We start from the raw sequence: 27444 nt of genomic DNA on the forward strand, positions 1-27444 counted from the left end.
CGGTCCATCAGTCTCTGAAAGGTCGCAGGACCGTTGCAAAGACCTAAGGGCATACGAGTAAACTCAAACAACCCTCTGTGGGACATGAACGCGGTCTTGGACCGGTCACGCGCATCCATCCGGACCTGTAGGTACCCTTTCGAGGCATCCAACGTAGTGAAGTACCTCGCACTGCCCAGGGTTCCTAGAATGGAACTAATCGTAGGAAGCGGATAGGCATCCTTACGAGTCACTCTGTTCAGATGGCGGTAGTCTACGCACAGGTGATGACTGCCATCTTTCTTAGGCACCAACACAATTGGAGACGCCCAGGTGCTGTACGAGCGGCGGATAATGTTGGCCGATAGCATCTCGTCCAGGAAACCGTCAATCACCTGCCTCTTGGCAAGACTGACGGGCCTGGGGTTACACTTCAAAAGAAGCGCGTCAACAGTTTCGATCGCGTGGCTCGCCAAATCGGTACAGCCCGGTTGATCGGTGAAAAGGTCTGCGTTGTCGCGTAAGAGTGCCGACAAACGAGCCTTCTGTGCATCATCCAAATGAGCCGCACAGGCGGACAGAGAATGTGGTGCCTCTTCGTGCCATGTCGCTCTATCCCACTGGGGATTGTGAGTCGACAAGCGCATACCGCAGGGGCTTGCTCCCCAATTCTGCGCGCGACACGGTTCGTGCCGTGCCTCTCGATCCCAAAGGGGACCATGAGCGGGCGAGCGCGAAGCTCGGGGGCTTGCCCCCGAATTCGGCGCGCGACACGATTCCGACGCCCCATCTGCACAGGCAAGATCGGACGCCGGCGGGCTGATGAACGGCTTTAGCGACGTGAACTGACCGTCGCGATAGCCGCCATTCGCAATGTCCACAACGATCCCAGTTTTAAGGAGAAAGTCCCTGCCGAGAATCACAGGAACACTGAGCCCTGGGAGATGAACGAAACGCGTGGGTCTCATTCGCTCTCCCCACCTGACAGTCAGCCTTGCGGCCACGCCTTTCGCAAGATTGAATGTCGTTCGGCAGTCCCGCAAGCGCACTGCGTGCTTTTTCAAGTGGGACAAAACCTGTTCGCCGAACAACGAAGCGCTTGCGCCCGTGTCCAGCAGCGCCGAAAATTCGCGGCCGGCAATGGTCACCGGAATAAACGGCGCGTGCGCACCAGAAACACAACCTGCTCGGTACGCCGAGGGAACAAGCAAAGGTTCGGTCACTCGTGCCTTCACGAGCGACCTGCTATCTCGTTTCCCGGCCTCACAGGAGACCGGGGCGCGGTGCAATCCCTTGCAATGTGCCCCCCTTGTTGGAAGCGAAAACAGCGTACTCCGCCGCGGTATCTTTCCCAAGGCGGAACAGCCTCAGCTCTCTGCCGGGGTCGGCTCGCCGCTTGGCCAATGGGCCGATAACGAGCGTTTCCCTCGACGATGCGCTGGGTCGAAAAGCGTCCCTGCGCATGCGTTTCGGTCGGTGGCGCAGAACAGGCTGCCCGTCTCCCGTGCGTGTAAGGGTCGAGAGCGCGCGCGCTCAGCTCCCAAACACACCCGCTTGCAGCCGCAAAGGCAGCTTGGCCGGGTTGCTGCCGTTGGGAAAAGGGCTCAGGCCCTCTCCACGCGCAGCTCGGCTCAAGGGCCTCGCTGGCGGGCGGCGTTGGGCGATAGCCGCGCGCGGCGATAATGTCACCTTGGATGCGCTTTGCCTCGGCGGCTAATTCCTCCAGATTTCGGAAGCGGTCGCCGCGCAGGTACGCCGAAAAAGTCGGATGTGCCTGCCTGATCACCCGTTCGATGCGTTCCTCGTTCGAGGCATTGGGCTCGGCGACTAAGAAAAGGTCTTGCATCGCCCGTACATACTCCTGAAGCGACTCATCAGGAGCCTGTGTACGTAGCCCAAGCTCTCGCCTACTCTCGTAGTCAGCGGGTAGGAATTCACGCAGGAATGCCGCGCGGAACTCCTAGAGGGTTGTTGCACGGTTTCCGGAAAGCCTGTACCACCTAGCCGCCGAGTCAGTGAGTGCAACAGGGACGACGCGTCCGAGTACATCCTGATCGTTCAAACCCAGAGCTCTCTGGTAGCGTGCGAGGGAGTAACAGTAGACCCTGGCACTGAGCAGGTTACCGTATCCGCTGTAGGTCGGGACTGCCAACCGTACAGCGGGGTGAGCGCATTTCGGAACAGCCGACAGCGTTTTAACTGCCCTAGAGAGCGCCTGGATCATTTCGGCGGCGTTATGCAACAGCGTCTGTGCGCCTGCTCCAAAGGGAGCCGTTGGCGCGTTAGCGGCGCGATCGAGCAAGGATGAACTGACGTCCAGCTCGATCAATGGCGCGGTTTCCACAGGGATACCGGCCGGCGCGCCGCCGTCCCCAGAGCAAAAAGGGCTCCTAGCGGGGTGCACCTGCTGTCGTTCACAGCTGCCACTTGAGGCAGCTATACGTGAATTGCTTAGGCTGCTTGCAGCCAGCGTTGACAAAACAGGCGCGTGCTCGATCGGTGTGCCACTGGGCGCCACCGAATGTACTCCAAAGGGATACGTATGAGCGTAATTCGTGGTCGCCGTGATTGAAGGATCCCCACAGGGGGCCGCGGCATACCACTGGTTTTGGCTGTTCAATTGAGAAGCAGCCAGTGTCGATACAACAGGTGTGTGCTCAATCGGTGTGCCACTGGGCGCCACCGAGTGTACACCAAAGGGAGACGTATGAGCGGAATTCGTGGTCGCCGTGATTGAAGGATCCCCATAGGGGGCCGCGGCATACCACTGGCTTTGGCTGTTCAATTGAGAAGCAGCCAACGGGCAAAAGTCGGAGAGGGCTACGGCCCCGTTTCCACGCTGCGCTCCGTTTACTCCCGAAGGAGTCAATGATCGGGAGCGCTGCGATATCGCACTCCAAAGGGAGCCGTGGCAGACGGAGCCGTGGCAGACGGAGCCGTGGCAGACGAATGTGCCCGTGTGCACTGTTCGGAGAGGGCTCTGGCCCCGTTTTCAAACAACGCTAATGCTCCAAAGGGAGCTGGTACGTAGCGCCTCGCGTTGCCGTCCCCACAGGGGGTCGTTACAAGCGAGGGTGCAGGAGTGCGCTGCTCAAGGGGGCCCTGGCCCCGTTCTCGAGCAACGCGGCGTCTTCTAGCACTAACAAAGGACAAAGGTCACTACGCCTAGCAGACATAACGCGGCGAGTCCAATTCGCTAAGGCGTATTGACTCGGCTAAGCACAGACAAAGGCTTAATGAGCCTTTGAATCCACGTTGGGCGCCAGTGTGGGTTCTTTTTGTCTCACAGGAGACCAACCACCGTGGGTTCGAGCTTAGCGAGCCACAGGGCCGCGTCAGCCGTCGCCTCCAGCACCGCTCGCGCGCGAGCTCAGAGGCCGCAAGGGGCTACCGAGCGACGCACACAAAAACACAGTAAAGCCCTGAGTTGACGGAAACCGTTTACTGAAACCGTCGGCACCAGCACTGTACAAACGCCCGCACGGCGGGGAGCCAAAGGGGTCCCGGGACGCACCAGGGCGAAAATACAATAACAGGCGCCTATAGCACGTCGCGGCGAGAGCACAGGCTCAAGCTGGGACACGCCGCTAGAAAAAGTCTCGGCGGCTATGCTACTTGCTCTGGCGATAACCAATGGGTCAACTCGCGAGAGCACGCGCAATAACCTTCGGCTTAGGCTTTCGGCAAGTGCGGCTCGGCGGGGTACGACCTCGCGCGAGCACTAATGGCACCGCTCGTCGGCTTAGCGTCGGGAAAGGATCGGCACAAAGTGCGCGCTCCCCGCACGGGCAAAGGCACCGTGCGCGAGCTCCAGTCCTAGTCACAAAGGTGTCGGCGGACGAGAGGAAAGCATGAACGTACCGTGCGCTGGTCCCGGAGAGAAGTCCCGAGGCACGCTCCGCCACTAGCAGCCGAAAACCGGCCGCCTCGTGACGTCAGCGCCCTGCCCTCAGCGCAACCGCCGCGTGAGCAGCGCCACCGCGGGAACCGGTTACGCGGAGGACGGGGAAAACCGGTGGACGGAGAAAACCGGGGGACGGCAGAACAGGTGTTAGCCCGCGCACTGACGCCGGCGCAACCCTCAATCCCCACAAGTGGCGGCACCCACTAATATTTACCAGCAGGGGTGAAGCCAGCGCTTGCCCTGACTTCACCTCTGAAAGAGTGCCACGCAGGCTGCAGTCCGCGCACACCTTAAGTGCGTTTCTTGTGCGAATATAAACGCTAGGGTAATTGTAAAATAAAAGGTCGTTGTTTCTAGCTAAAATATTATATTTGGCTAAGTGTTGATATCAAGAACTCTAAAACAATGCACCACGACATTCAGCTTTGCTCCTTAAAGCTGTGAAACAAAGGTGTTCATTTAATAGGATATTCACAGTGAAATTAGCCATCTCAAACATGAAGGAGGCGAAAATCTGGCGTTTCCTGTATTCCACTATTCCCTGATGTCTCCTCTTGCCCCGAGTAAGTTGGCGGCAGCCAGGCTTCACTTAGAAAGCAGCATTGCCACTCCAGAATTGTTTTTCAACCTCCTTGAAGTAACCCTGCCGCTAGGTGGTGTTAGCGCGCAGCACGCGCACCATCTCTCGTTACATCCATGCCAACTGCGGCCGGTGCTTAGCCACGCGGAGAAGCCGGATCGAAGGAGACGCGAGCTATGTGGGGAAAACCACATCAGGGGATGCGTGAGAGTCGAGCATCCCCACAAGACTCGTATCATCAGTGAGGACACAAGCTGTGACAACTCGCGAGAGTTGTGGAATACGCTTCGGTTCAAAGGTTGTCTCGAACCGAGCAAAACTGTCAAAATTATCGTCCGATGCCCCAAGAGGCCCCACGTTGGGCGCCAGATGTGGGGTCTCACACATGCTCTTGGGAGAAAGGAACGACAACACAGTAGTGCAAACAATCAAAAGGGCATCTATTGCACCTTTCATACACTAATACACGCTAGCCGAGTTACAATGCATAGAAAATTCACATGGGCACGCGACAAATCAAGTAAGTCCGACTCACCGCGACCGGATAGTGAGCGAATATGTTCACCCCATGCTATGACACCATCGTCTAGTCGTTCACATGTACGGTCACACGAACGGTGGCGCGTTCGAACGATCCGTGTTCATCCATACCGGTGCCCTCCTCCTAGCCACGCGAGACGGTCTCGCGAAGCGTTGATTGGCGCACGCGCGGGACGTCCGCATTGTTCACCGACCCCAACCCGGAGAGGAACATCGTTCTCCTTTTTGCGCCCGCCTAACCCCCCACCTTCAGGAGGCATTAGCAGCGCAACACTAGCGCCATCTCTCGTAATACGCTGCAACTCCGTCGCCGTAAAGCTACGCGGTGAAGCCGGATTACGGGAGCCATGCGGGGAAAACATCAGGGGACGTGTGAGAGTCGCGCATCCCCACAGACTTTGCTTCTTGTATCTAAGTCCCTTGATCCACGAACCACCACAGTAAGCTATCAGTTGTATAATGGTGCTTTCTACTTGCTCAGTTGTATAATGGTGCTTTCTACTTGCATCTTCTTATGACAGTCTCTGGGTACCGTCTCTGACAGTCTCTGAGCAGGGCACAAGGTGTTCCTCATAAAGCAGAAAGAAATATACCAATTGCAGTACGAAACATTTTCTAAAATGCTTTGTGTGAACAATATCAGTGCTCATTTTGGGTTTCCTTGCTACATAAGTGCAAATATTTCTTTTTATAAATTGGATGAAACGTACCTTTCAACTCCGCAGGACACCCTGACGAAATTTACATGTGATATTCCATCTGCAATGTGTATAGTTCGCCTCGCTCACACCGTGTACAAGCTGCGTTGCCTTAGAGCGTGCGTCTCTTGGCTATGAAACCCAAGCTATAACACTGTTTCTGTCATCTGCATTACAGAGGAAGCCAGCATTGCAGAATAAATATGTGCATCTCTCTGCTCGTACTCCTCACACATATATAAATAAATAATGCATACTGCATCAACATAACCCCCACATACATTACAACGCATCACACATTCCACACCACACCAACCGTGGTATCATGCTGTGTATATCTTGGAAAGTTAACATTCAGGGAGATTCTGTTTAATTTCTTTTTAATTAGTACTCTAAAATTTCTCACTCTAGAAGACTCTGCAATTAACATTGTCAAATGTCATTAAATTCGGACGTGTGGTAGCGCTGCTGAAAAAAAAATTGCTAGCGATTGAGTGTCATTTCTTGTGCCTGTGTGGCATAGGCATTGTTTGGAAGACATAGTGTTTAGAAACTTATTGCCAAGCAAGCTCCCTAGTGGGTAGGATTTTGGAAATAACTTAATAAATCTGAAAACAAAAAAAGCATTTGGAAATTCTTCTCTGAAGATTTTTTTACCATCAATGTTGAAGCGGTGAGCATCTCTTGATTGCTAACATTTGTTTATGCAGAACACATGGAACCAACTTTGCTTATGCCAGCTCATTTTCTTATAGAGTTGACAATGCTTCTTCTCAAGGCTCTCTTGCCCAGCATCAAAAGCATCATCGTCCGAAGTACCTGTGCAAAGACAGTAACATTGAAAGCACATGTTAAATACTTCCTGGAACTAGTGGCAACGAGAATACCTTCAAGAACTTTTTTTAACTGATGTTAATAAAAATGGACCTCGTAATCAGTGAAGCTTGGAGACGTTTTGATTAACGAAAGAAATGCCAAGGCAATTCTGGAATATGTGACAAATGACAGAACTTCTCTGGGTAGTGGTGGTAATGTTCACTCAAGTAAAGTGCACATTTCTAGTGGCGTCATCTTGCGAGAACAGGTACATCTCCAGTACCTTGCTCTTGGAAAGATGCAAGTGCATAGTGTTTGTTTGGCTGGGAACTGTTAAAGCTCTACAAGAAAATGAGAAACAAGGGAGGAACATGAGTGGAGGCCACCATTTTTTTTTGTTTGTTTTTCAAGCGTCAAATAAAGAGGACATTTTGTTCCTTGGCTCTGCTTCCTGACCTTTTATAGGCAAAAGCAGGCAATACGTTTGCATAGCAGAGCTGGTGGTCTCTCGGAGCTCTTTTTGCTGTTGTCATCGTGCCACACAGTTGGGGGATAGTTCGGGTGCTTTGCACAATGTTGCTGGCCAAGTTGGGGGCAGAGCCAGAGTAATTGTAAGAGCGTAAGTTTGGGCATGTTAGTATTTCATGACTTTTACTTTTTAGTACAGGAAAAGGGACGAGAGACAGAGGTACGACGCGGACACAGCGCTATTTACTTTTTTAGCGCATGAAAAAGGACGAGAGACAGAGGTACGACGCTGTCTCTCATCCCTTTTCGTGCGCTAAAAAGTAAAAGAGTAATTGCTTGAGCTTGCAAATTTAAATGAGAGTCCTTTTGCATGCAGTGCTGATATTGTGTGTTGCCTCTTTATGAGCGCTTTGTGAGCAGTCTTGTGTGGCCTATTTCAGCATGCGCCGATGCAGAGGCTCGTGTGTTTGTGCTCCTGAATGGCCTGGAGCTGCACATTTATAACCGGTCGCAGCTGTATGCGCGGTTGGAGCAGCTGTTTGGCTTGGAACCCAGTGTGCTGCCCAGTGGTCATGAACAACCCAAGCCTGAAGAGCCAAACAGTGCAGTGGAAGACCATCCCTGGCGAGACCTTGTCCCGGTTGTTAAGGTACTAGTAGCTAGCTTGCCTTTTTTTTTGGTGCGAGGATAGCTGGATTGGGGGAGGGGGGGGGTGGACTGTGCAGCATCAAACTCGTAGTGTAATTGTGATCCATTCTGTTCTGTGCTGAATCTTGCCCCTTTCATTTGGGTCCAACCAGAAGCACATTCATTCGTTAAAAAAGCAGAAATCGAGAGCGCCACAGTTAATAGAAAAAGGGGTGTCAAAATTCTGTTACAACCATTACTGTGCTATAGTAATACGTGAACATGACTCGGAACACTCGGCTTTGTGTAAGGGCAGGTTGAGAGCAATTAGGCTCCGGAAATAAGTGAGAGGCGCCAATCTGAGGAGGCTTTCCCAAGAACGACGTCAGGGCCCCTCCTGCAAGAGATTGCGCAACCCAGCACAACCATAGGTCGTGTGCCAAAGCTGGTTAACACTATTAACTCTTTCTGTACCGCTCCCATTGGGCATCGTTAACCCACTATCGATGGTTTGAAATGCCGCTTTCGAGACCTTCCGTGCCGCTCACTGACGCACTGCACTATTGGACGTGAAGGAAGAGAACTATATTTTAGTGTTCTAAGCAGTTCGCTTTTTTTCCCGCCAGGTAGTAATTTTTGAATGTTCTCCAAAGTTTTGCGATCGTCAAAGTAGAAAGCAAAAATGGCCTCCTCCAAGAGCGGCGCGAGCGCTTTGAGAGATTGCAGGTCTCGTGATTTTGCTGCGTCTGCGGCGGATTTTATCGATGGATTGAGCAGCAGTGAGTCTGAGGATGCCACTTTTTCACCAGTCTTTCAGAGCGACGGTGCGCAAACCAGCCCAGAACATCAGTGGCTGCAGCCCGCCACGCCCAACTGTAGTGGCTGCTGTTAAATTTTTGAAGAGGAATACATGTTCAATGAAAAATGTTGATTTTTTTGGAGATAGTGCCTATTAGATGGCAATACATCTTGTATAGCTCATAATTTTCGATAAATTTTTTTTAGTAGATACAATCGTGTCTTTATAAACTGATAAATTTTATCCCACAATCTTGACTTCGGCAATTTATATCTTCTTTATTACAGTTAAACCTGCTTATAACGAACCTCCATATAACGAATTCCTGGATATAACGAAGTTTTTCGATTCCCCGCTGTTACTTCATAGAAGCACATGTATTTGAGACCTCTACGTAACGAAGTGGCAGCGGAAGACCCCCTCGATATAACGAATTTTCCCCTCCGACCACCTAGAGATTTCGCCCCAAATTTTGTCATTTTTGCGCGAGCAGCAACCGAAAGCACCTTCTCCACTGCGATGGAATGCAAAGCGAGCGCACGTGTGCGTGCGTGCGTGCGTGTGCGAGGCGGCCCTGCATCCCTCGACCCGGCGATCTTGCCGCCGCGGGCGTGACCTTTCCCCCTCCCTTCATTCAAATCTGATCCTGCCGCTTGCTGCAGCTGGCCTAGCCCGCCAAGCCGGCACTCTCTCCTTTTCCAGCTGATGTTGACTACGCGCTGGTACACGCTGTGGCACATCAGACTCGATAAGCGTGGACACGCGCTGTCAAACGCTGGCGGTGTGTGGAAGCGCCGCTGGAGAACCGAGCGAAGTGACCTTTGTGCTGTTGTCTATCGCTTCAACGCAAACTGAGCGCCGAGAACACACAGCACGCAGAAAGCTACGAGCCGCCGACGCACCTACACTGCTAGACTCTGCCCCAACGCAGATCGCTTTCAAGATACGGCCTGCGCGACCGCGCGCCGCCCCGCTATCCCTCCCCCCTCGCTCCCTCGCCGGTGCCTCGAGCGCAGCGGAAGAAGGCGCGCTTCCTCCCTGCTTTTATTGCGCGCGCGAGATTTAGACGCGCGGTCGTCGGCTCCCCTCGCATGTTTTCACTCGCAGATACACCATACGGCGCGCGGCGACTGCGTTATCGCCGTTGGACTTTAGGGTATGACCACGCTAGCGGCAAAAACACGCAGCAAAAACGCGCGTCAGAAACGCGCGGCAAAAACGGCAGCAATCGGGGGTCTTGCGGCGTGCCGCGCAAAATGGGTTTTGTGGCAAATGCCGCGTGCCGCGAGATGAAGAACCAATCAAGAGCAACGAGGGTGACGTCACGGAGCCATCACAACCGGAACGCCGCCGGTCCGTGCCGGGTTTTCAATCGACGACCGTCGTCTCTCGCATGAAACAACGAGCGCTCGCGGTGTTGCTCGCCCGTTCAGAGAGTGCGGGAGATCTTATCGCCCTACCGCGCGGCGAGACGCGCGTGCCACGGTGGCCTCGCGGCAAGAGCAAGGCGCTGACGCGCGGCAACTTGCCGCTCGCTGCATGACGCGCGCGTTTTTTGCCGCTAGCGTGGCCGACTTGCACATCATAATTGGATTTATCCGCTCTTTCTGCGCATGCGCGAGGAGTAGTGGGTGCGAGAGAGAAATGTGGGGACTTTCGGTCCCTGAAATTTCTCTTCGCCTAGGTACTACGGGGACGAAAGTTGTTAGCGCCGTTCATCCCTAGCCTAGCTGGCAGCACAGAATCGACAGAATGCGTGCCGGCAAGGCCGTACCCTTACATACGGAATATCTGTGAGCCAAAACCAATTTTAGGGCCACAACGCGTCATGGACACTATCTTTATATAGCAAATACGGATCTCAAGGGCCATACTTTTGCTGGCGGAAACCGAAAATCCGTCATAGTTGTCGCCCCCGGCACTTTGGGCGGCCAATGCCATCGTCAAGCCACCAAGCCAAGCGACATGAAAAGTCAAAATGGCCGCTCGGGCCGGCGCGGGGTGGCAGTTCGCAATGTATGATGCGGGAACGGTCCCACAGTTGTGACGCAATGCATTGAGTTCTAAGGGAGCTGTGCCGGGACCGGTCGAAAACGACGTAACAGCCGGGAAAACGCAGCCCTCGGGAACGTAACAGCGAGGTTCTAGTGTAACACTATACGACGCTACGACGCCATCGTGACGCTCGCTCTTCGTTTCCGATGCCTCGTGCTTGTGCGAAACGATCGCGTCCACGCATCCGGTACCTGGTGTAACATTCCTAGGATGAGTGCTTCGACGAAAACGGAAAACGTGTGCGCATTACAATTGAGGGCACGTTAGAATCGAGTAAATACGGTAAACGTTTATTTTTCGAATTTTCGTGCCGAACCTGCATATAACGAAATCCTCTTTATAACGAAGTTTTCCGGGAATTTGTCAATTTCGTTATCTCCAGGTTTAACTGTACATACATCTCGTAATAAAATTTTATGCATGAGAAGTGCATTCATTCTACTTTTGAGTGCAGTAGTTCTTTCAGGAAAAAAAAAAAATCTGGCGTAACGTACAAAAAACACCTACTTTCCCCATGGTAGGGAAAGAGTTAATGGAAAGTTGCCTAGCTGCAGTATTCGGTTTTCACTTTTTGATAATATTGCAACAGTATACAAAGTATGAAAGCCTTTGTGTAGAGACTTTTCTCTTGTATTTCTGCAGTTAAGATATCAAGATATTCGGAATCTGGCACAAAAGCTTTTCAAGGTGCGAAAAATGTTTCATTGACACCAGGGAGGGAAAACATTTTGACTGAGCCATTATTTTGAGATAATAAAGTTTGAGTTAACGAGGTTGTGCTATAATATGCTATGAGTACAACTTGGCATGAGCCCAGCAAGCAAGTGCAGTCAAATGCTGTTGGGCACTTATGAACTGCACAAGACAACACTACTTGAATATGCTTTGTATCCTTGGCATCAAAATGCAGTGCGCGTGATTGGTGTTTTATCCCTTGGCATTCACAATGTGTTTAGGTTGGCACAACCATGGCAAACTCTTATGTGCTATTCTGCGAAACGCAGCATATGCAGTCCTCTATGAAGAGCACCGTGGTGAGAGGCACACAGCGTGACTCGCTGTTTTGTTCCTTTAAGAGATCCATGGATCCTTCTCCATTACACACGCACAGTTAATGTCAGATTTTTCCAACTCCCTAGGGGCCGTAAAAACGTCAGTTGACTCGTACAGTACCAAAAAATTAATACATGCCCTTTACTGCACTGGAGGGCTTAAATCTCCGCAGGCACATCCGAAATAGCTCTGAAGACCCACCAGTGCACTTATTAGCTGTATCGGGGATTGTACTGTGAGAAAATACGGTAGATGCACACATATAATTAAGGAACACATGCTGTGTCTTGTGACAATGGCCCCTTTCCACTCTTCGTCTGCTTCACCGCAATATATTGCATATGCTTGACCGTGTAACATCGCTGTATTGCTGCGATGTTGACTTTTGGGAACTGGCATTATGCAACATTATTTAGACCCCCCGTGCCAGTAGCACACCCAGAATCTCTGCCAGGGTGGGGTTGAATTTTTGTGGGGAGGGGAGCAGGCACATTGCATAATATGCAATTTTCTTATAAAGTCGTTAAAAACAACCATTAAAACAATTGTTGGCCAATCAAACAAGACAGTCAGGGTGCGTACAGGTCCTTGAAATCCTTGAAAACCCTTGAAATTGCAAAGTGCGTTTTCAAGGCCCTTGAAAGTGCTGGAATTTTTTTCCTTCCTTGAAAATCCTTAAATTTCGTGAGCACTGCACTCTGATATTGACATTGCAACCTCCTTTCTGTGGTAAATCGGCGTCGATCTGACAAGCTTCCTATTTCAGAAACAACACGCCAGCGCAAGCACACATGGTTCCGTTTTGCAGAACTGCACGGAAAAAATAAGAGGCTTCACTGCGTCAAACCGCGAACGGAGCGAGAAGCCCGTGTCGCGCTTTGGTGTTGGCTTGGGGCTGGCAGTGTTTACGCTGCTTTCCTCACCCTATCGTTCGTTTCACTCCTCGCTCGTTGGTCTGCCTTGTCTCACTTTCACTCTTGTGCGCGAGGTGAAGCTAAAAGAGCTATAGTGGAGCAACTTTACCATTGATGCTCAGTGCCTTTGGATGGAGGTTTTGTTATAATATTATTTATGATAATATAAGTGCAATAACATTACCGTATTTTCCGGTCTATAAGTCGCACCTTTGTATAAGACGCACCCCCCTCAAAACGTCAGTATTTCAAAAAAAAAAAAAAAGAAAGAACGTTATATCAGACACACCGGTGTATAAGACGCACCTGTTCTTTCTATAAGCGCTTTAAAAAAGTTACAGTGATGTTTCGCTCCGTGAACGTGCGTCACGCGCAATTAAGCGTATCATTATGGGTGCCATATATTGCTACTCCAGGCGCATTTCTGCCATTGTGCTTGTTGCGATGTTCCATATAAAGTCCATAGACGATCACATCGTCCGTGCGCGCCTTACGCTGTATGTGCGAGTGAAAGCGTGTGACAGTGAGCTGAATCGCGTACAAGGGAGGAAAGCAGAAAGGCACCCCGGGAGGGAGGGAGGGGGGGGGGGGGGGGGCTGCCTGTACCCTTGTTGCAACTGCGTAGTTTGCACAGTGGTGCGCGCCGTATCTTGACAGCGACCTGCAGATGCGATGACTTCGGGGTCGATCAACTCGCGGTAGGCCTACCGCTGCTTGCCTTGCGGCTCCATCCTTCTCGCATGGCGCTCGGAAATTTGATCACGAGAACCCAGCACCTCGATAGCGCACACAGAACCCCTAGCAATGAAGTTAACCAGCTGCTTCGCGTGGCCATAACATTGGATCCAATTTTGAAGGCAGTTTTTCCGGAAAAAAAAAAAAAAACGTACATAGGTCGCATCGTTCTATAAGACACACTGACGAAAACTTCAGGAAAAAAAAACGCGTCTTATATACAGGAAAATACGCTATGCTGAATGTTTTGGAAATGTTTGATGAACCAACCCAGCTACTACTGCAGAAGCCTGAGCAGCTGTTGTGAGTATTTGTTGTGTTAACTTTTAATATTGCGAACTTGAGAAATGATCAAGACATGCTTTACACAATTGCAATATGCATCTATTTGTTAGAATATAATGGATGTGTAGCAAGATTACACTGAATGGTTTGGAAATGTTCGATAAACTTGCCCTGTTAATAGTGGAGAAGTCAGAGTTGCTGTTGTGAGCATTCATTGTGTTTTGTGAACTTTTTTTGGTATTGTTGTGAACTCGCAAGAAGATCAAGGCTTGGCATTATTAACATCATTGGGATATATATTTATTTATTTTTATTTTAGTGCAATAGCCCTATGCTGAATATTTAGAATATTTTCTGTACTGGGGGGGGGGGGGGAGGGAATTTCAGCTGCTATTGTAAGCGTTCATTTTGTGCTGTGATCTTGAGAAGTTATCAAGGCTAGACTTTTTTATTATAATTATGATATACATTTATTTATTGTAAGTGCAATAAAACTAGTCATTTTTGGAAATGTTAGAGTAAAGAAACCCTACTTTAGATGCCGCTTCGAGTCCTTGAAAAACCTGTGACAGGTCCTGGAAAGTCCTGGAATATCCTTGAATTTTTGCCTTGGAAACCTTACGAACCCTGCTGTCGTAGTCTTCGCCCTAATAGGCAGAAGACAGAGATAGATTCTTTGGAAAAGAGAGCAAATTCGGAGTGCATGGTAACTGTATCTCGAAAGCCAGGCAAGTTGAGGTGACATACCGTAAAATTCCGAGCAAGCACCCCCACCCGTGCAAGAGCCCCCCCCCCTAAATTCACTGCCAATTTCAAATTTCCGCGCCGTTCCGGGAAAGCGCCTCCCCCCCCCCCTCCCTCCCGCTCCGCACCAACACTGGCCTGCCACATCCAGTCCACAAAATTAATGGCAAATTCGGCAAATCGCACCGGTGCGCATTGGGGCGCCCCGATGAGCCATTATCGAATCATGGTCGTACCCGGGCGTCCCAGTGGGCACACGAGAGCATCGGGGCGAACTGCAGCTGGCGGTCTGTAGTTCACGGACCGCCGGCCGTCGGCGAGATCTGCCTATCGCACTCCGCAGAGGAGTTCCCTGTGGCACAGCGACGTGACCACTCGGCGACAGAGGAGTGGTCGCGGCTACGCTCTAGCATCGCCAGCAGCTTCACTGCTGCTAATCACTCGCCACTGATATCTTCGCTAGGCCTTTTTCAGTTCACTTCGAATCTGTAGCAGACGGCGCTTCAGCACGAACCGCCGACGCTCCCAAGCAGCAATGTTTTGTTACTGCCGTTGCCGCTTTACCCTCTCCTCGCAATAATTTCAGACGATGAAGTAAACATGCTGATATTTGCGGCGCCACCAGCTGCGATGCGAGCATGGCCGAGCCGCGGTTCGCTGTCCGCCGTTGGTAGCCATGCACTGCAGCTGAGCTTCACTTGTATCGGAACTCTCATTAGTGCTAAACGTTTCACCGTGGACATATGGTTTTTAATAAAGTGAACATTACGCGTCACTTTACTCTATAGCGGACACAATTTTGCCTGGAATAGAAGCTGCATAACCAATGTTCGTGTTGCCGGTCGCGGCGACGTGCCAGTGCAGCGTCGATGCGCTCTCTCTGTAGTTCTTTCGGTGGTTTTGAGCAACGCCTCTTGAGTAATGGTGGTTTTGAGAGTGATAAAATAAATATGGCTTAATAAAGTTCATGTTCAATAAAATTTTAATGCTATTCCCACTGCGCTTTTTTTTTTTTTTTTCGGGAATATTTTGTCATGGCCATCTTGAATTTTGGTGCCGTTCCGGGATAGCGCCCCCCATAACTTTGCCGGTAATTTCGACTTGCTCGAGGGGGGGCGCTTGCTCGGAATTTTACGGTATTCCCATTATTCATAGATTCTCCAATTTCATCCTTGGACTTTCCCTGTGACTCAAATAGAAGAAAAAAACAACAACAATAGCTTGTTTTGAGTATTCCGCGATACCTCCGGGACATTCGTGACCATTATAAATGAATTGAAAAAATTTAATGTCAGACAGTTTGCCTTAGTTTACCAATACCATCTAAACAGCACTACTAATTTAAATTTCTTCACGGGAAATTGTTAAAAAATTCACTTTTTGCACAAGTTTGCGAGTGTGCAGACGATCACGCGTCTCGCATCTTAGTTGCAGTATTTGAAAGCACAAGGAAAGAAAAGGGGTCAAACTGCATGGCAACCCCTGAAAAGAGAAAATTGAATTTTTTTTCTGCCTAGAGCTGCTTCAATGGAATTCAAAGCCATCGAGCACGCACGCGGTTTGCCCTCCTTGAATTTAAGAGTGAATGAATGACGAAAATTCGACTTTAAGCCACTTCCTGAATTGTAATGACAATGTGAACAGAGCACTGAAGTACATGTTGAACTGGTAGGGCTGGACTTGTGGGTGGGGGGGGAGGTTAACTCCCCCCCCCCCCGTTGGTTTGCCACTGCGCCATGCTGTCTACTCTTAGAAGCCATCTGCAAAGATGACAAAGGCGTGCGTAGTCAGCGCCATTTCTGACAGCGGCGAACTCTGTTAATGACAAACATGGCACCGAACAGCAGGAAGATTGGTAGCCAACATAGCAGCATTTAGGCCTAACGTCGCGATGGCTACGGCTGCCCGCAGATTGCATGCAAGAGCACTGGTTCGAGGCTGTGACTTAATCAAAATGGCAGCTGTGGTGGCTTTGATTACTGGCGTTTCGGACCTGCAGTCACTGCAGAAAGTCCGTAAAATTGGACGGCGAAGGGTTTCAGCATCCGAAATTTCAGAGGCCCTTATACATTGGCCCTATAGGGTATGTGGTGGTGCCGCAGAGGTGTCTGAATTATCGGGCATCCAAGAAATCAGTTGTTGACTGTAATTTCAAATTTCTGTACCATCTCGTAGGTTCACTATGGGATGTCTGGCTTTTATGCATAGTCACGCTAAGAGTATAACAGCCATCAGCTGCTTTAAGGTTATGTGCTGAGTGCTTATAAAGGGTGGTGTATCACCTGTTTGTTTTTTTAGGCAATAGAAGTCACATAAGCGCAATACTGTCATTTCAACTGGATTACTTACACTGGCCTCAACTGGCATGTGTTTCAATGCGAGACCACACCACAATGTGTTGCTGCAAACAAGCTGGTTGTGCGGTGATACCCAGATGGCATGACTTGGTGACAGCCTGGGAATTCAGTGCAAGCTCTGCCCACAAAGCTACACGGCAGTTGCCTCTGTGTCTCCATAGCATAATTCCCAAGATGTCTCATAAAATAGTGATTGCAATGTGTAAAAATGAATAGGACAAGTGTTATTTGCTACTTCTATTTACATGCCAGTTTGCATTGTATTTGTCTGATTGTGAAAATATTTTGCCTTTGTTACTGCAAATGTTTACAGCATATATTCTCAGCCTTTGTGGTGACTGCATCCATTCTCAATGGGCTCCACCTCTCACAATATGTTCAGTCGTAGAATGCATGAACTAAACAAGAAAGCACAATTGAACAAACAAAATCCTACTTTGTAGGCAACCAGCTCAGACATGATGGCTGCACAGCACAGATCCTGTGGAGTTCCCTATCCGTAAAAGAACTGACAGCTGTCCGGATCTGATGTGTCGTGAGGTTCTCGTGGAATTGAAAAGGCCATGATTGATGGTGCCTGAATTGAAAATGCTGTTTTTTTGTACAGTGCAGTCCACTTATAACGATCTCAAGAAGAACGAAAAGTCCGATCGCAGTAACCGATCATCGCTATATCTCGACTGCTGCTAAAAACAAACAAAAAAAAAAAAGATACGAATATATTTTTGTCGTCCCGAAACCAAATTTGCCACTTGCGGTAAAAAATTGACGTTATAGAAAGTACCGCCGTGTGCATTGCGTCTAGCTCTTGCGCGAACACTGGTGGCTATAATTTAGGGTGCGTGAAATCAGTGAGCGACTCGATCGACGACATTGCACTTTGGTTGAACGTTGGGGTCGTTGTCAATGACGGGCCATTGTCAATCTCGTCGTCACTGCCACTGCTGTCATCGCCTCCGTCGCACAACTCCGCCGTCTTTCGGGACAACGATCGCCCCGGCGGAGATCTCTTCGCAGAACGAGGCAGCACTACCTTCATTTAGAAACTCCTCCATAGAAGCACCACCTATTTCATCGTCAGTAGCGATGTGCTCCCAGAGTTCGGTAATGTCAGCGGTTTCCACCGTGGTAGTTTCACCCATGAGGGTTTCGTCCTGGCGCACAAAGCCCGCTTCTTCCGTTGATCGGCATGGTCACTGCTTCTAGCCTTCATGATCGTGGCGCTCCCGGTTTTCATAATCGTCGATATCATTGACTGCGCGAGCTCATACTTGTTCGAGTCTTGCTAACTTTGCAGCTTCGTCTCGAGACACACGGCTTGACGCTTTGTTGGCGCACCTCCCGCTCCTTCCGCGGCGAACTTCTGCGCTCGCTGAGAGCGGGAGATTGTAGAGGCAGCGTAGGCCACGCAGGCGCCGCTCACTTATCACTTTCTTCCCCCCTCTCCTCTCCTCTGAACGCTCGCGCGACTGCCGCTGATGCAGACGTGAAACAGCTGGTGCCATCTTGAGCACGCTGCGCCAACTTGCGATGCTCTCCGTGGCTTTCCTTCGCAATTGGCGTGCGGGCAGGATGCGCTAGTGGTAATGGCCGCAAATACGAACTCGCGTAGGTGAACTTTCGCTCTGTCTTAGGAACAGGCAACTTAGGAATGCAACTTTCGCAATTATTCTGCATGAAAAACGCTGCCCAGAAGCAAGACTTCGATATTTATATCCGATATGCGGTGAATAATATATCGTTATATATGGTTTTTTTCTCAAAGCCCTAATGCATAAGTTGGTACTCTTAGGTCGACTCATCGTTATAACCGATATATTGTTATAGTATGTGGTATCGTGATACGTGGACTGCACTGTATGTATAATTTTGTATGTATAATGTATAATTTTTAATTGGCACAGAAAGTCATGAAAAATAGCATGTCGCAGCACTTTATGGTGAAACATTGGTGCTAGCATGTAGCTTCATCACATCCCCACAGGTTGAAGTAGGTAAGTTGGTTGTTATCAAGTGCGCCATACTATGTTGTTTAAAATTGCATTTGTTACATTTTGAAGGCATTTGTGCCTTCTTCTGTGTGCATTACGATATAAGAAAAGTTGATGCTTAAAGTAGCACTGCCTTTTCAGCAATAAGTGGAATGGCAGAACTGCAGTGCCCCTCAGTGCATGGCAGGGCGCACATGTGTTTTTGTACCTGTGTGAGTTTGAAAGTATCCCAAATTTTGTGGTCTCGCTGTGAGATATGAAATGCAAGTGCCAGACCTACCAAAAAGCATTGCTGGCATATCCTACCACTTGCTACTCGTCTATGGGAACAGGCGATGGAAAGAGGCCATCATTTACGCGCTGCCGCCTTATGCTTGCATTTGCTCTATTGTTCTTCGGGATACATGCCGTCATCAAAACATCTAACAAATGACATGCTTCGAAAATCAAAAGTGCATTACACCAACACAACCAGTGGCATCACGTGTAAAGGCATAGTTTTGTTTTTGAAAACGTGGCTTAGATAAAAGAGAAATTGGCTTGACTTATAAATGACCAAAGCAGTTAGACTGGAAACCACCAAAGCATGTTGCTATTATTCTGATAAAGAATTGTTCCACAATGTTTTCTTCATTGGATTGGACACTGGCTGGTAGGATATTGGTTGCACTAAAATATTGTCTGTCCCTTTAAAAAAAAAGGTCTGACAGTGCTCTTTCCACATTGTTGAACACTTTCTTGGTTGTCAATTCATGTGCCATAGCACAAAGGTACCAAGAGTATACGCAATGCATGGAATGGTTGTTCTACGCAAGATTGGCTGGGCATGAATGGTCGCCATTTTAAATTTTCATGAAAAGAATATATATTGGCCTTCATTCTGTAACAACATCAATCTCCTTGCCTGTGCATTCATTGCACCTTTCTGTTTTTACTTGCAATGTTGCACTGGTTTGTAAAGCGTCTTGTTTGCAGCCTCATGTGCATTCCTCTGAGATCATGGAAAATGTGATTGCATGCTTGCTTAATGTTTGTCAGCTTGCCTGAATTGCATAATGTTTGTGTGAGCTTGCCTGAATCCCCTTGTGTGTCATATGTGTAATCACAAGATTGCTAAGAAAAAAAGAAAGATGGGCACCAAAATTTTGGAGGCAGCAGCCACCATTCATAAAGTTTATGTCACCATGCTGCAGCAGAGGCTTTGCCAAGGAGTGTAGTTAATATTACCTGTGTCTTGCTGCCAGAGTGTGCACCTGGAGCAGCGATTTGATGAGCACGTATTGTCACTGTGTGTAAGAGACCTGTTGTTGCAATTCTGTCAGTTACAGTTTTATGCTTTCCTCTAGTCTTATGAATTGAGTTGTGTGCAGCAGTGTATTCATTGCAGCCAGCGTCAGTATTTTAGTGATCGTGATTATGGGTTCATTGCAGCTGGAAGTATCAACTGGCCGCTTGGTATTTGGAAATCGCCTTCTCCCGACAACGATTTCAATCCGTTTTGAAGAAGGCCATGCTACGTACAAGACGAGAGCTGCTGCATCCAGGATTGACTTGTTTCAGCACACACTTGATTGCCGGCTTGACAGTTTCAAGGCAAGTGAAGGGCTTTTGTGGTGTGTGGAGTGCGTGACACGCTGCGGTGGTTGGAGACAAACAAGAAGCAGACGACAAGGAGTGCGCGCACGGAGGCGAATTTCGTGCTGGTTGATAGACGACAACGTCGAAGACTGTCCGGCACGTGTACACGCGCCGCAAGAAATAAAAAAAAATACTCAAAACACACTCATGATATTAATAGCACACAAGTTCGGGCTGAGGTCGTGTGTGAGGGTGCGTACTAGTTCTCAGAGGATGGGAGGCGGCGAAACAATGAAAGACGTGGTGTTTGTCTCACCAAAGATCGCTGTATTGGACCGTTGGGCAGGCTACCAGAGCGCGGCAGCTCTGGCTTGGAGAGAGAAGGCAGGCGGTTGGGCGGCACGGGCAGACGGTGGCGGCGTTCTGTCCAGGCAGCTGGGTGTGGAACTCGGGCCCGTAGCCTGACTGCTCACATTCTGCCCACGGGCGCAGAAGCTTGCCCGCCTCGGGCAGCAGTTCACGATCGGGTAGAGTGGCGATGCCCAGGAACGGGCTCGCAGGAGACCCTGGTCGGATGAAGTCCTGGTGGTTCGGGTCTGGAACCTGACGGCCAGTTTTCAACTCCTGGTCCGGTGGCCGACCTTCTCCTGGCGTCGCTTCCTGGAACTCTCCCTCTCTTCTGCCAGCACGCCTCGCTTTTCTGCCGCTCTGGCCAATTTGTCATTTGCTCATTGGCCGCTTGAAGCTTCGTCTCTTGCGATTCCATGCCTTTCTCTTTTGTTTCTTCTTCTTGCGCCGCATGTTCACGTATTGCACTGTCTTCGACGTTGTCGTCTTTCAACCAGCATGGAATTCGCCTCCGCGCGCGCACTCCTTGCATGGAATTCGCCTCCGCGCGCGCACTCCTTGTAGTCTGCTTCTCGTTTGTCTCCAACCACCGCACCGTGTCGTGCACTCTACATACCACAGTGGGATAATGAAGTGGCGAATACCACCAGAAAGTACCAACATATGCTGCTTAATTCTTTCAACAAGTACCAAGCGTAAAACACATTGCAGGAGAGTCTTGAAGCAGCAGCCGTAGCTACGGTTCGGCAATCGGTGAACCGCAGAGCAAGTTTGGTCGAGGGGACTGAATGGCAAGCAGTGGCTTTTTCATGGCACGCAGCCTACTTATAGATGTTGCTGTCATTGAGGCCAGTGATGTGTGCATTTGTGGAAGCTGTGCCTTGCTGGACAAATCGATGATGCAGTGAAGGCTTTGGAAAAGCTTGTGGGGATGCGCCACTCTCACGCGTCTCCTGTAATCCGGCTTCTCCGCATGGCTAAGCACCAGCGGCGGTCGTAGTGGTTGCCACGCATTGTGAGAGATGGCGCGAGTGTCGCGATGCCAACGCCGCCGAATGGCGGGGTGACTTGGGAGAAAAAGGTCGACGGAGCTTCCTCTTTGGCTTGGGATCGGCGACCAACACGCACAAACGCTTCATGCGTGTGCCGGCCCGCTTCGCGGGACCGTCTCGCAAGGCTAAGAGCAGGACCACCCGTATGGACGAACACGGATCGTTCGAACGCGCCACCGTTCGCGTGACTGTACACGTGAACGACTAGGCGATGGTGTCACAGCATGGGGCGAACATATTCGCTCGCTATTGGGTCGTGGTGAGTCGGATTTCCTTGATTTGTGGCGCGCCCATGTGAATGTTCTATTCGTAGTAATTCGGCCAGTGTGTATTAGTGTATGAAAAGTGCAATGAATGCCCTTTTGATTGTTTGCACTACTGTGTTGTCGTTCCTTTGTCCTAAGAGTATGTGTGAGACCCCACGAGCTATGCCGGCAGTTGTGGCGGTAGTGTATCGCCACATGACTCCCCTGTGGAGTATAGAAACTGCAGTGTTATAGAAGCTTGTGAATGCACCCAACATCCAAAATGGGTGGTCTATGGTGAAGGTGGAGATGTCGAGGGTTGATGGACTACCGGAGGCGCGTTAGGTGTTGATGGTTTGTCGGAAAGAATGTATGCGGCTTTAATCTGTTTATGAAGACATGGACGTCCTTCTCTTTTATGCATATGATGAAAGTTTTCTTGTCGGAATGGGTAAACGGTGAGCTGGCTGGAAGTAAGCCTGAATGAAAGATGTTGGCTTGGAACGATGTGTTACTGGTGATGGATGAAGGACAATTATCATGCATCAGAGCCAGGCCTTGAAATAAGAGGCATCGCAGGTGGCCACGTGAGACTATGCTGAGAGGAATTCTCTGGGAATGTGCAGTTGTCCTTCGTAGGCAAGCTCTGCAGGTGTCGCTTCAATGTTGGTGTTGTAGGTGGTGCGGAGACATAGGGCTATAGCTGGGAGAGCCTCGAGCCAGGTTAAGTTGGGGTGGCACACGATGGCTGTTTCGAATTGCCAGTAAAGTGTTCGGTAATCTCTTAGGCACAAGGGAGGTAACTGTCGCGTATCACCGATCTCGGGGGTGTGCGGGTGTCATAAGAGATGGAGGTGGAAGACGCATGTCGACACAGCAAACAGATTTTTTGAATTACAACCAAACCCCGAAACTTGCAGGAAAACTCACTCAAAATAATACATAACACTCACACTAATACACCTACTTAGTAAGCACTAAACATGTCCTTATTTCCGCCTATGTTAAGTTCTTGGCGTTTACTATACATAAAGTCAGGCAGCCCTGGCCTACGTCTGCGGTGCTACAAAGAAGAGTCGTCTTACTACGCTTGTCGCACTTATTTCCCAGTCCGAAGCTTGTTGGCTGTTCTTCTAAGAAGTCGGTATTTTTGTCGATACTGTAATTGTTGTTGCCTTGCCGTCGTCCCGTCGCCTCGTTCCTCTTAGATGCCGGCGTCTTTCACTTCTTTGGTGACGTGGCACGGCATTGCCTAGGCCCACCTGGATAGGCCTAACGTCGGGATGCGTCGCAACTTCTTCGTGAGTGCCGACGTGGCGTCCCGAGGACTAACGCACGCGCTAGCCTGCCGTAGAAGAGGGATCCTCTCTGGGGTGCCCGGTCCCACTGTGAGAGGCTGCAGCCAGTACAGGAGCCTCGCTCGAACTTCGCCGATGTCGACGGCCACACCTTGGACGTTTAACGTCACGGACTCTGCTGGACCCCAAGTCTCCCGTTGCCAGAGCGTAGCTGACGATGCGACCTTCTTGGCCCAGAGCCAAGTTGATAATCCACAGACAGCACTGTTCTTCCCTTGATTACAGCTCGGGCCACGCACCTCGAGGGCTCGTGCCGTGTTGACTGCTACGTGCTTCTCGTGCTCTTCTTTTCGCGTTGCAGGCGGCCTCTTACATATGACATGGGTCCCCTTTGAGGGGGTCTTCCCCAACCCGTAGCAGCTACGTAGGGTTCGGGCGAATAAGGCAACAAGCGAGTCAACTCAACAACGTTTATTGCTGTGGGCAATAAAACACACTTGCAGAGGGAAGTTCGCTCTGTATAATAAGTAATAAAATAGGCTTGCCTCGTCGCGTGTGATAGTCACGCAAACGAGGTCACTCACGGGTTGCAGCGGGTATATCCGTAGGAGCAGGTCAGGTGTAGTGAGGTCAGAGAGGCCCGGGGGTCTCTCAGTCGAGCTCTTTTATACCTTTTTACCTTTTTGGGAGGGGAATGTCGTCCTCACCCATCGGATACTTGCCGCGAGGGTGCGCGCGTTGCGAGGGGCGTGCGAGGGGCGTGCGATAACCGGGAGAGGGCAAAGTGCCTTTCTCTCGTGTCCGCCTGGCTCCCACTGCGCACGCTTGTGACGACGCACGTACGCGGGAGAAGGTGTCCACATGGCTTCTGCCGCGTGCGCTACGTGCGCAAGTGACGGCGAGCGCCCGCAGGAGAGAAGGTGGCGGCGTGTGCTCCCCACATCCTCCTCCCCTTAAGAAGGCCCCCGTACGTTGAGGCTGGCACATAGGGACGTCCGTTTGCCTGAGTACCCGCCGAGGTTGGCGACCGCGGAAACGTCGGGCTGGTGGTGATGTACCCCTCAGCTGGCGGACACTTGATGCCGACTAGGAGGCGGCTGGTCAGCTGCACTGCTCGTGCTTGCGAGGCGGGCGGGATCGTTGTCGGGTCTTGTGGGAATCCTCGGGTCTCATAACAGCCGCACGGGCAGCGAACGTCGCGTCAAGCGCATGCGTGCCAGGGAGAGTTGGGAGAGGGGAAACTTTCCTTCCGCGGGCGGCGCGCGGGAATCGCAAGCGCTATCAGCGCCACCGGGTGGGTCACGTGAGATCCCGCTGATATCGCCCGGGTCTCTTTGGTCTCCAGCAAGCGGCGACGGCGGAAGTCTCCGCCGTCGCTCCCGTATTCCCGCACGTGGTTAGTCAACCGCGTTCTTGCCGCGGCAAATGCCACGACCGTCCGTATTCCCCCAGTTGGTAAGTCGGAAGCCCTTCTTTACCTAGTGTATTATTCTCTTCGAGGGAACTCTCAGCGATGTCAACTATAGCTAGCTGGCCTGCTCAAAGTGTTAGTTGTAGTCGTAATAAATGCTTTCCGAGTGTACACGTGGTTGTTGTCTATTGTTTCCTCGAGCTTGTACCGGACCGCGGTTGATGCGCAGGCATGCGCCAACCGCGGGGCTCGGTGTGTCGAGGCAGAGGGCCGTTGGCATCCCCCCATATCCCGACAGGGTCGAAGGTGGCTCTCAGTTCCGCGCCCCAGGTGTCAGCTGCGCTGGAGGGGGCGGTCGCCTGCCGGCCGCCGGCTAGCGGTTCGTACGGCTGCAAGGCCGGCATACGGTAATTTGTCCCTGGTTCCTCATCTACCGCTTCCATGTGCGTTTCGTTATCACTCTTGCCCAAATTCTTCAATCCTTGTGCTTCTACGAACTGTTCTGCACGAAGCGTCGGCGCTGCTCGCCGACCCCACGCCCGAGCGGAAGCGCCTTCTCCCTTTTGCGCCCATGTAACCCTGCCGTTAGGTGGCATTAGCCGCGCAACACTAGCGCCATCTCTCATAATACGCCGCAGCCACACTGACTGCCACCACCGTAAAGCCACGCAGCGAAGCCGGATTACAGGAGATAGGAGCCACGCGGGGAAAACCACATCAAGGGACGCATGAGAGTTGCGCATCCCCATATCCCCCCAACCTTGAATCACTACACATATTCCGGCGAAACGTGTCGCATGGTCTTACAATGCGTGCGTCGCGAACGAACGGTAGTACATGCAGCACTGGCCGCACCGAGGAAACGTCCACGCGTTGTCCACAGCCTCTGTGCTGCAATGTCTGTGGGCCACACCGCTGCCATCTGTTGGTGACAGGAGAAGCTCTGCGAACTCGATGGTACAACTCCAGGCCAGGATTCGGAAATGGTGCTGCAGAAGTTGGCACAAGCAAGGATCGCTCGCCCCGACGTGCCCTGTTGGCGAGAGCTGCAGTAGCCGTTGGTGACTGCTGGCTCTTTTCCCAGCATCTGAGGCTTGCGATCAGGACACAGGTGGACACCGAAGTCGCTGCGCTGAACTGGCCACAGGCCCCTCTTTCGCCTGTGGTTGCTCGATCGTAGTCCAGAGTGGCAGCACAGATGATGTGCAGGAGACGGCAAACCAGGGGTGACTCTACTCACGCTGCGTACACTCAATACACTCGACACACTAAAGTAATGCAAGGGAGAGGAATTCTACATGCGCATTGCCCACGTGGTATAATGTTCAATTTGGCTAGCAAAAAAAAAAATCAGGCGGCTACTCAGATGCTATGTTCGCGTGAACAAAGCCCGCTTTCTTGAGTCAACTGAATTAGTTAAATTCGTGCGAGGTGAACTACAATGAGGGAAGCAATGTGCGACACCTCAACACCACGATCCACCAGGTTGTGTCCCTCCACATGCGACAGGCGACTTCATAAACCCTTAGGCCTAATGAGTCGCTACCCTGACAACAACCGGCATCCAAAAAAAAAAACATCACCCAAAATGGGCACAACAGGCAGCCGCGAGGAGACGTTAGCTCTGTGAGGTTGTCCTACCCCGCTCTGTGCACACAGCATCCGAGTTGACGGCGCCCACCGTCCCTGACGGTGTCGGAGTGCATGGTGCCAGGCTGCAATACCAGACAGCCCGTAGTGGCACCCGTGGCCCATGGCCACCCGGCTCTCAGAGCTGTAACTGACCAAAGTCTAAGAGATAGAAGGGGCTATTTACATAAGAAACTCGTACCACCCATGAGGCTTCCATACTTGCTCGCTTGAGGCTTGCCAATGCTCCACGGGCGCTAAGCCTCGCTCTCCCAGCATGCAGACCACGTGGCTCTCATACCTACGTGTTGTTCAAAACACTCGTGAAAAAGCTTAGCATGTTAAAAAGTTCAAACACACTACAGCAACCGGCGCCTCGCTGAAGAAAGCACGCCGCCGACCCTAGCGATCAAAATCCACGCTAGGAATGTGCCTTGGTTCAAACAAAGGTTGTCTCGAACCGAGCGAAACTGAAAATCACGCATCACACGCATCCAATGCCCCAAGAAGCCCCATGTTGGGCGCCAGATGTGGGATTTCACACATGCTTTTGGGACAAAGGAACAACACAGTAGTGCAAACAATCAGAAGGGCATTCATTGCTCTTTTCATACACTAATGCACTGCTAGCCGAATTACTACCCATAGAACATCACATGGGCGCGCAACAAATCAGGGAAGTACAACTCACCGCGACCGGATAAAGAGCAAATATGTTCGCCCGCATGCTTAGCACCAACGGCTAGCCATTCACGTGTATGGTCATGTGAACGGTGGTGTGGCCAAGTGATCAGACTGGTGTCTGATCCATTCTGGTGTCAGAATCCATTGTCAGATGTCCATTCTGGTGTCGTGCTTCTAAGCCTTCTCGTGACGGTCCCGCAAAGCAGGTCGGCCACGCGCGAAGCATCAGCACTGATCGTCGACCCCACACCCAAGAGGAAGCACCCTCTCCCTTTTGCGCCCAAGTAACCCTGCTGTTAGCTGGCGGTCGCCACGCAACACTGGCGCCATCGCTCGTAATACCCCTCAACCACACCGACTGCCGGCACCGTAAAGCCACGCGGCGAGGCCAATCTGGGCGCATCCTGGTGCTGTATGCTTGCACGGGGACTCAACCGTGTGAGGAAGAAGCCTGGTTTGTGCCGGTAATTAGTGCTGGCAGGCTAGCTGTGTCTGCTATGTTGCTACTGGGGCAGTGGTTCCTTGAGGTTGAGCTAAGCACAGTGTGCGAACTGGGGGACAAGCGTGGGGAGGCACCTCTATCGCCATCGGCTTTCCCATCATCGCCACTTTCCAGGTGGGTAGTAGTGTAGCACAGGGGTGGCCACACCAGGC

General features: G+C 51.0%; 1 protein-coding gene across 2 annotated transcripts in view; it reads left to right on the plus strand.

Moving 5' to 3' along the window:
- The window catches only part of LOC125945148 (transmembrane protein KIAA1109 homolog), a 303684-nt gene that overhangs the window by 25295 nt on the left and 250945 nt on the right, over positions 1-27444 (plus strand). For both annotated transcript variants that reach the window (XM_049666733.1, XM_049666732.1), the window contains exons 4-5: positions 7426-7634; positions 19977-20138. In XM_049666733.1, the coding sequence (XP_049522690.1) occupies positions 7426-7634; positions 19977-20138 (371 nt within the window). The remainder of the gene's footprint in view (positions 1-7425; positions 7635-19976; positions 20139-27444) is intronic.

The sequence above is a fragment of the Dermacentor silvarum genome, chromosome 4 (genome assembly GCF_013339745.2).
Source record: "Dermacentor silvarum isolate Dsil-2018 chromosome 4, BIME_Dsil_1.4, whole genome shotgun sequence".
Classification (NCBI taxonomy): Eukaryota; Metazoa; Arthropoda; class Arachnida; order Ixodida; family Ixodidae; genus Dermacentor; species Dermacentor silvarum.